Source organism: Echinops telfairi, unplaced genomic scaffold (genome assembly GCF_000313985.2).
Source record: "Echinops telfairi isolate 266 unplaced genomic scaffold, ASM31398v2 ScPeMD7_7;HRSCAF=31, whole genome shotgun sequence".
Taxonomy (NCBI): domain Eukaryota; kingdom Metazoa; phylum Chordata; class Mammalia; order Afrosoricida; family Tenrecidae; genus Echinops; species Echinops telfairi.
Genome location: NW_022103904.1, coordinates 17,669,955 through 17,680,276, shown reverse-complemented (window position 1 = coordinate 17,680,276; position 10,322 = coordinate 17,669,955). Strand labels below are relative to the sequence as shown.

The window sequence follows — 10,322 nt, the reverse complement described above, 5'->3', positions numbered from 1 at the left end:
AGTTCTGAAATTTTATCTCTGGAGATACTTTACTAGAGCTAGTCAAAATCCTTATGGCATTACAATTAATGTAGCAAGAACTCAAAAATAAAATTGTTAAACAAGAAGTGAACAACTCTATCCAAACTTTTTTTTAACTACTAAAAACAGTCCACAATCCGTTTCAGAACATCTTTCCTCCTTTTATATTCATGATATGCTCCTCATTTCCCTCTAACCCTCCACCCACAGTATCCCCAATAAGTCATTATGCCAATTATTGTCTTTCTATACCCACCTATCTTATGCTTCATATATTGGAAAATACACCCCAAAACAGTAAATATATTTTTAAAACCAAAAAGAAAGGACCAACAGCAATGTTAAAATCAACGAGAGGAAAATAACCCACTGTTGAGAAAAAAGTAGGAAATATTGAAAACTAGAATAAATCCAAAATGGGTCAAAAGGGTTATCAAATGGCCAGGTACCACATTTTAACCCAATTGCACATGCCATAATCGAGTTTACAATAGTCTCTGTCTAATAGCATCCTTGACTGTGGTCAGAAGGGATCCACCAGAGGCTTAATCTAGATGGGTAAGGTGCAGATGGATTTTGGACTCCCCTGTCATCCATAGCCTTTTGCAAATGGTGTGTTCACAATTTAACTCTGATACCTTTCCCTCCTTTGGATTTGTATTTTGTTCATCATCATCCTTGGATCACAGCCCAGCGTGCTTCTTCCATGTGGACTTAATTGACACTCACTTAAATGGCTGCATGATTGGATAGAAGCCTTTAAGATCACAGATGCTAGTCTTTTTGATAGGCAGGCACCATCATCTTTCTTCACCACACTTTGTGAAGTGCCTGTACATTTAGTGAGCTCTTCACAAGGGCAAGCATCAAGAAGGGGTATGTAATAAGAACTAATTGTTCTTGGATTGGAGCTAAAATTAAGTGAGAACCCAAAATTCATTCACTTGTCTGTGGATTTTGTATATCTCTGATTTACTCTAGAGGCCACATTAGCAATTTGTGACAGAGAACATTATCAATCATCCCCCTGAGGTAGAATGTAATTCTATTGATAGTGTCCTTAATTTATCCAATGGCATAGAATTTAACATTGTTGAGAAAAGGAAGTTATGCAAGTATAGACTGGTAATGAGCTACAACCCATGAATTGTTGATTTGTACAGATTGAACTCTTAAATGAGTACTGTTTAAATTGACCATGGGGGTTGGTGAGGGGAAATTTGTAGTAACATTCATTCACGAGGGCAGACCCTTGACTTTCAGATGGATACATGTCATAATACAGCAAGGAGGGAATTAAAATAGTAAATATATTTGGTGTAAATATGGTGGTTCTGAGCCACCTTTCATAGGGAACCCACAAAGCAAGGGATCCTAACCAAGGTCCAGCAATTGCCAGTTCCATAGTCTTCAGGTGTCAGTTATCTGTTTCTTCTCACAACAGGGGGTATCAGTCTTGAGTCCAAGGGTTACAGGTAAGTTTAAGGTAAAACCCTTTGAATTTTTCTGGTGTGACCCATGAGGTATGCCTTGTTCCTCAAGGGGACAGAGTCCCACAGGTCCCAGGGTTGCCACAGTTCACAGTACACAGCCTGGGTCACTAAGAGCTGGGTAAAAAATAGGTCAAAAGTGTCTTACCAGGAACATAATACTAGGCTTACTCTTCCCTTAAAATCTATATAATTATTGTGTCCCTTCCCAATGTGAAGTTGCTCCTCCCACTTACCCACCAACAGAAGTATAAATGCCTCCTCTGAAACCTAGATGCTCCCCTCCCCTGATCTTGACCTCACTTTCTTATAAAGTTCCCTTCCCCCTCCTGTGGGAGTGTCTTTTGATTTGATGTGATTTGTGATGTGAATCTGATTTTATCCCATCTAATAATTTTTTGGTCATTTGTTGAAGATCAGTTGCTTGTAGATAGATGCCTATATTTGTGGATTTTCTCTTCTGTTCCATTGGTCTATGTATACTCTTCTCATTGTACCAGTACCAGGCTGTTGAGACTATTGTAGCTGTGTAGTAGGTTGTTAGGTCAGGAGGTGTGAAGTCTTCTACTTTGTACTTCTGTTAGTATTTTATTGGGACTTTAAGCTTTTCCCAGGAGCTCTATCACTGACATGGACAAGAGAAATTTGTGTTTCCTGAAGAAAGGGTAGATTCTGGACCTGGAACAGTTGAGAAGCTCTATTCAGTATTTAGGGGAGGAGGCTGATTCCTCCTGGATGGGTACTTGTGGTCGCTGGAATATGTTTATGCTTTTCAATGCCTTGGAGGTGAAGGAATGGCAGGATATGGAGAAGTCCTGGTGGTCTTGGGATTAATGGGTGTGAATGGGATGGGGTTCATACCTTCTAAGAGTTAGGGGTTTCTGAGAAGGAATTGGGAGGGGGTAGCAGGGCTGTGCCCTGGTCTTGAGATGGCCTGGAGGGAAGAGGTGGAGGGTGATGTGTCTCAGGAAGCAGGCTATAGCTCTGAAATGCCTGAGGCGGTCTAGGGTAATCTAAATGAGGTGTTAGCTAAGAGATGGGGGTATTGCTAACTTGGGCATTGAAGTGGTGAGGGCAAAAAAAGATTTTTAAAAGATCACCATCAGGTGGGCAAGTACTGATCAAAAAGGAGTTATTAGAATAGTGTAAGACTTTATTTTAAAGAAGAGAATATAGAAAGTACAACAACAAAAGAGGAGGCTCTCGAAAGTACATACAACAAAAGAAGAGCTGGTGTCAGAACTTCATCCTGCAGGACAAAGATCTTTTGAGCAGTTGGAGGCAGTGCCTGGAAGTGGGTGATTCGACAGTTTTGGTCTTTTAGAATGGTAGGGCATTAGGCTAGTGTGTTGGATCTGATGACCAACTCAGCTGAAAACCCGTATTCTTTTATATTTAGGCTAATTATCTTAAAGGCATAGACCTAATTGTGGATTAGGTCTGAGGGAGTGGGGTTCACTCTTTTCAGATGATGACAGGGAAGGGGAAGAGGGAGTGCAATACGAGTGTTGCACTGGGGACTTGGAGCAAAGGTGGGATGAGGATATCAGAGAGCAGAGCAGGGGGGAAATTGGAAAAGTTAAGCTTGGGTCCTAATTATGTCTGCAACAAGCTGCCCCTGCAGAGCTGTCTCCTGGAGGCCAGGGAGGCAAGAGATTCTATTGGCTGTTATCCCAGAGATTGGAAAAAAGCAGCTGTGTTGGGCACTAGTAGAGGTCACCCAGCAAGCCTAGAGCCTATGACAAAGGGAAATCCGTTGGCATGTGTTGCTGTTCTTTCACTTTAAGAAACTCGACTCTACTTATTTTTACATTGTGATTCTCAATGCCAGGGAGTGCAGGATTTTCCCTTTTAAAAACTCTCATCACATATCACACAATTTAAAAGTTTAATCATATCTAGAGTTGTACAATCATTACTACAATCAATTTAGAACATTTTCTTCTTCCTGTACTCATTGTTATTCGTGCAATTTTTTTTTAGTGGCAAAGATATGCACAAAGATATCCTTTCTAGTGGACCTCTCTGGAAGTTGCTGAGCAGATCTTCCTGTGCTTGTTTTCTGACAGCCGTCTTGGTGACCCGTGTTCTTTATATTCTTGATTTCTAGTTTTACACTGTTGTGGTCTGAGAAAATGGATTGTAGAATCACAGTGTTTTTACGTTGGTGAAAGCTTGTTTTGTGGCCTATCATGGATCTATGCTGGAGAATGTAGAGGTCACCCAGCAAGCCTAGAGCCTAGAGAAGAAAGTATGTTGTACACTTGTTGGGTGATATACTCTGTAATATGTCTAGGATGTCTGGTTGGTTGTGTTGTTTAGATCGTATGTGTCTTTATTGAATTTCTTAATGTTATAACATTCCTTGATAATGGTATACTGAATTCTTTTAATATTATTGCTGAGCTATTTTTTACTTAAACTCTGTGGGTTTGATTGGTATATTTTGAGGGTCTTTTATTTGGGGCATATATGATGAATGTGTTTATGTCTTCTTCTGTTCCTTTAATCATTATTTAGTATCATTTGCCTCATATTTTTTTGCCTTGAAGTCTATTGTATCAAAGATTTATATTGCCAAAAATGCCTTTTTTTTTTTTTTTTGGCTGTGTAGTTTGGTAAAATTTTCTCCATTCTTTAATGATTCCTGCATCATTCACTTTTTTGCCTATAAAATCTTTCAAGATGGTAATTCGAGGCTTGGATTTTTTTCTTGGGTTCTTTCAGTTTAAAATATGCTGTGTGATCTTCCCTTTTGTGTTACAGTAGGTAAATCTGCTTCACAAGACCACATTAGAGTTTTGAAGAGCAAGAATGCTATTTTGAGGACTAAGGGGTGTCTGACTCAAACCATGATATTTTCTATTGCATCAAATGCATGTGGAATTAGGAGGACCATAGAAGAGTCAATACATTTGAATTGTGGTGCTGAGAAGGAGTTTTGAAAGTACCATGGCTGCTAAAAGTACAAATCACTCTGTGTTGGAAGAAGTTAGACCAGAGTGCTCCAGGAAGGCAAGGATGGCAAGATTTCAACTTACATACATTGGACATATTGTCAGGAGAGACAAGTTGGAAATGGACAGCATGTTTTGTAAAGTGGAAGGGCAACGAAACAAAGGAAGGCCCTCAACAATATGCATTGACACAGGGGCCACATCAATGGGCTCAGGCATAGGAACAATTGTGAGGACACAGGATTGTTCATTCTGCTATACTCAGAATCACTATGGATCAGAGCTGATTTGATGGCTAACAACTAACTAACAACGTGGTAGTACAGTGATTAAAGAACTTAGCTTCTACTTGAAATATTTGAACCCACCAGCCACTCCAGTTGAAATTGATGAGACCATCTGTTTCCATAAAGATTTACAGCTTTTGAACCTGTATGGGGCAGTTATCTTCTATCATACAGGGTTGCTGTGAGTCATAATCAAGTCATTGGTAGTGGGTCTGGTTTGGGATTAGTTTCAGCCATTTCTTAAAATAGGTGTGTGTGTATGTGTGTGCATAATATATTTGTGTATGTGTACACACACACACACACACACACACACACACTCGCATATACCAAATAATCTTCATGAACCAGAACCCAACTTCAGTGATCAATTCATGGCCAATATTTTTCATTGATACTCCCACCCATATCCTCATTATTTTGAAATGCCTCCTAGATGTATCATTTTACCTGAAAATGATTAATACATGTATATGAAAGATAAGAATTCTTTTTATAAATAAGATCACAATTCTTTTATCACCCAGCAGTCTTGTTGCTGTTGAGTCCCTTGGGTGATGGAAAAAGTAAATGCACTCAGATATAACTGAAAGGTTTGAAATTCAAGTCTACCAAGGGGTACCCCAGAAGAAAAACCTTGTGATTTGCTTTCACAAAATATGCCCTAAAAGCCCTATCAGGTTCCGTTCTACTTAGGTACACATGGAATCACCATGACTATGATCACTTAAAAAATGTTTTTAGCAAAAATTAATATCTCATAATTGCCTGATTACGACAAGTATGAATTTTCTTGAGATCAATTAAACTTTATAATTGAACACTTTAGGAAGAAATAATGTATTTACAGTTGACTTTTCTTATTCAGTGTCATATTATGTATTCCAAAAATAGTAATATCTAGAAATACAGTTGAATAATAGCATCTTCTTCTAAATACAGATTTGCTATTCAGCACAACAACATGACTCAGCTTCAAAATCTGTCAATTCAACTTACTGCTATCAAGCTGATACCAACTCATAATGACCTACAGGACAGGGTAGAACTTCCCTGTGAGTTTCTCAGACTCACAGGAATAGAACTCTTTTCGGGAATAGAAAGCCCTGTCTCCCATGGAGCGACTGGTGGTTTCAAACTGCTGACGTTAGGAATCAACTTATAGCCACTACATCATAGTGAATTTGTTTTCATATTTATTAGTAAAGTCCATTCAATTTGTGTGTGTGTAGAAAGTATGAACCACATGGAGGTTTCCCTCCCACGTCCTATTTTTAGCCATGTGGTGCTGTGCAGTAAAAGGAATAAGAAAACGTGGATATTCTTGGCCTGCAGACATGACCTCCAACAGAAGCTGTTCTGAGGCAGACTAGCAAAAGAAACTCCATTTTTGTAAGCTGCTAAGTAACTTGCCCTTTTCTCCCTCTCACCTCAGGAAGTGGACTGCTTGTTGACCTGCCCATTCTCCCTCCCCTGATGGGAAAGTCTCTGCTGGGGATTCATTTTAGAATGTACCCCCATGTTCCCAGGTTCTGGACAGTACAATTCGTTTTGACTATTCTTCAATATAGAGTTTGTTCTGATTCTATATTGTTCCCTTTGATGTTGTAATCTGAATGGTGTAGTTAATCTTATCATGATAACCAGGATGTTACAATAAAATTTTATTATGGTAACCAGGATGTTCTAATTAATTTTGGTATTGTTTCTTTTATGATAAGAAATGTACCTTGTAATGCCTGCTTACTCTTCTTGAAGTTACAATTAATCCATTAATTTTGCTTTATGCTTCTGTTCATGCTTGCTTGAACCCTAGACAGGTGATAAATGAGGTTTTTGGCCTTAAAGATGGACTGAAATGTGGACTTGGGACTGCAGTCAAAGAATTGCGTTCAGATTCTAGCAGTCTGGTTATAACCGAATAAAGACTCTTTTAAGTTATCAATACATTATAGTTTCTGTCATTTATTAGATCTGATTAACTGGGTTTCCATGAACCCTGAATCTATATAAACAAGTGTAGTTTGGGTGCCCCCAGTTGCTGAGGATTTTCAGTTTCACACATAACAAAGATTCAGAAGCTTCATGCTGAAAATCAAGAAAAGATCAATTAAATGCCTTGAAAAAAAATCTTTTAGATTGAATTGTGCACTCTGAAAAGATAATTGAGTTAAAATCCCTGTGCAATGGAATGCAACTTTGTTTGGGGAAACAGCATTTTCCTTTGTCGATGTTACCAGTTAACAAACCATACTGGAGTTGAGTAGTTCTTAAACCTAATCTATCCTGCATATCTTACAACCCAGAAGAGCAGACATGGAAACAGTAACACACATGAAGGAAGATAGAGTAAGTAGCAAAGGAACACCAAAGATTGCCAACATCCACTAGAAACTAGGAGAGAGGCATGGAATACTTCATCTCTTAAAGACCCCAGAAAGAATTGGCTTAAGTGAGACCCAAATTTGAACTTCTAACCTCTAAAACTGTGAGAAAGTATGTTTCTGTTTTTTAAAGCCACCCAGTTTGTGATATTTTGTTATACTAGCTAAGCAACTGAGACACTATCTCAAGGAATCCCAGTGAATGTTGGGGATAAAGGGAATGAAAACTTGTTTCTTTCCAGCACAAATACATTGAAATACTTCATTAGTGGATGAGAAAAAATTACTGGAAGTAAAGAGTCCAAAACAAATATAGGACAGGACAAAAATAAATAGAGGGGAGGAAGGTAATATAGCTATCTGGATATCCAAGTCCCTCATCCGTGCAGCCATCGGAACCCATAGTTGCTTTGCTGGGTAAGCCAGGGATGAGGAGATGGACAGAATTTTTGTGTGTGCGAGAAAGAGAAGTAGAGAGAAAACACATCGCTGAAGTCAAATAGAAAACCTATATGACCATTGCATATCAAAAAATATATACTCCAATTAGAAACTCTGTAAGTACATTCATTTACAACACATGTTTTTTATGGTTTGGATTTTCTTATAGATGGCCACAAAGGTCCACTGAATTCTTATTTTTACATGATATAAAATGCATTCTATACCTCAGATACTTCCTATGCAAATGAGAAATAATAAAATTATTTTACACCAGTTATTGAACTTTAGAGGTTTATAAGTTAATTGGAATTCTCCATTTGACTGGGAAAAGAAGTTTTTCTCATATTTCTAGTTTAAATACTTATTATCTTTTTCTGAGTTTCTCTTTGCCTCTAACAATTTTATATTACACTATCATTTTTACTTCCTTTAACCAAGGAAGATGGAATACTGACTATGATGGCTACGTTGTGCTTTAACTTGACTGGGCCATTATCCTCTGCTTTGGGAGTAGCTGTGTCATCTCTCGTGGTTAGACATACTATGTATAACCAGTCAGTTAAAAAGGAGGTTCCTTGATGATGCTGTGGCCTATAAGGGGGTACCCCCCCCCAAATAAAACAAAACAAAAACAAATGGAAAAATGCTCCGTTAGGTGGAGCTTTCGTAGTATACATTTTTCCTGCTAGGCAAGCATCCAGTAACTTTCTCTGAGTTAGTGCACCCAGTGGTGTTGCCTGGGAAAGGTCTCTCTGGTCACAGTGAATTTTTTTGTGAAAGCAGTTTCACTCGAACTTCACTTTTGGCGATGGCCGATTTAAGAGAACAGCATGTGGCTGTGAAATTTTGTTTCCTGCTCAGGGAAATTGCCACAGAAACTGTTGTGATGTTGAACACAGTTTACAAGGACAACGCTATGGGGAAAACTCAAGTGTACAAGTGTTTTTTCTCATTTCAAAAAAGGTGAAATATCAATTGATGACAAACCTTGCTTTGGATTTCCTTCAACTTCTTGAATGAATAAAATGTCAACAAAATTCATGCACTACTGCTGGAAGACAGGAGATGGACCATTGGAGAGATGGGGAAGTTATCTAAACTATCTTGAAGCTTGTCTCAGTGAATTTTAACAAAAGATTTGGGAGTGAGAAGGATCACTGTAAAATTTGTGCCTGAGGTTCTAACTGACCAGGAACAATAACATTGAGTGGAAACATGCTGTGCTTTGGAAGAACAGCACAGAAGCAACACAGACTTTTTCTCCAAGGTCATTATTGGTGATGAGATACAGTGCTATTCTCACGACCCTGAGAGCAAGCATCTATCAAGCCAGCGGAAGACACCTTCATCACCTTGCCCCCCAAAAGCTTGTCAAGTGAAATCAAAGATCAAGATGATAATCATGTGGTTGTTGTTGTTTTTTAATGTGAGGGTGATAGTGTATTTGGATGTGGTTCCACCAGGTCAGACTGTTAAACAAGCTTTCTATTTACAGGTTCTGAGAAGATTGAATAACAGTGTGCGATAAAGGAGGCCTGATTTGTGGCAGACGGGACTGGTTTTGCCACCACGACAATGTGCCTGCTAACACACCCATCTCAGTGCGCCACTTTTTGGCAAAAAACAGCATGCCTCTCTTGCCCCATGCACCTTACTCACCTGACCTCACTCCATGTGACGTTTTTTGTTTTTGTGAATGAAGAGAGGCATGAAAGGATAGCGATTTGACGACATGGAAGAAGTGAAGGAAAAAAAATGGAAGAGGTGCTGTCAGCCATCCAAACAGATGTTTGAAAAATGTTTCCAAATAAGCTTTGAGGGAAAATTCAATTTTTAGGGGGGTACTCCCTCATATATTGAATTTATATGGATGCTTGGCAAAGCTTTCTTTTTTTTTTTTTTTTGCTCGCTCTAGATTGTGCATTTGGCTCACATTTGACCTGTGCTTCTTGGGTCCTAAGCAGATAGCCTACCATATTGCCTGTCCATCTTGGGATTTATTAGCCTCTATAGCTTCTATGTGAGGTAGGAGAAACCTGTGACCTGCTGTCTAACCCCTCAGACTTGGAACTCACCAATCTCTACAATGGTTTGAGCCATTTCTGTGAGATAAATCTTTCTCTAGACAAAAGGCCTTAAATTTTTTTGTGGGGAAAAAAACTATTAGATTGTAATCAAATCTTTTTTTTTTGCCAACATTTTAAAGCTCCCCTGTTTATAATCTTCACTTATTTTGCTTCTCTAGAGAACCCACCCTAAGACTGTGACTATCAAATATTTATATCAAAGGGAGGATATAGTTATGGACTGAAAAATTGAATATATAAAGTGATGTGATAGCAGATGAGGAGGAATTTGACATAAGGCTCTTTTCTTACTTGGTTGTCTTTTGCATAAAAATCTTAATTGGAGCTAAGTATCTAGCACCTAGTGTTACTTAGTTATTATCTTCCTCTGAGTTCAGATAAGCAATTCTTTTTTTTATTTTTATATTATTTTTACCTTTTCTTTTTAAAAAAATCATTTTATTAGGGGCTCATACAACTCTTATCACAATACATACATACATCAATTGTGTAAAACACATTTGTACATTCATTGCCCTCATCATTCTCAAAACATTTCCTCTCCACTTAAGCCCCCAGCATTAGGTCCTCATTTTTCCCCTCCCTCCCTGCTCCCCACTCCCTCATGAGCCCTTGATAATTTATAAATTATTATTTTGTCATGTCTTGCCCT

General features: G+C 38.4%; 1 protein-coding gene across 1 annotated transcript in view; it reads right to left on the bottom strand.

Annotated features, from left to right (window-relative positions):
- Positions 1-6,723: 6,723 nt before the first annotated feature.
- SUN3 (Sad1 and UNC84 domain containing 3) overlaps positions 6,724-10,322 on the bottom strand; it is a 50,416-nt gene continuing 46,817 nt past the window's right edge. Inside the window, exon 12 of the mRNA XM_013006001.2 lies at positions 6,724-6,843. Within this exon, the coding sequence (XP_012861455.2) occupies positions 6,724-6,843 (120 nt within the window). The remainder of the gene's footprint in view (positions 6,844-10,322) is intronic.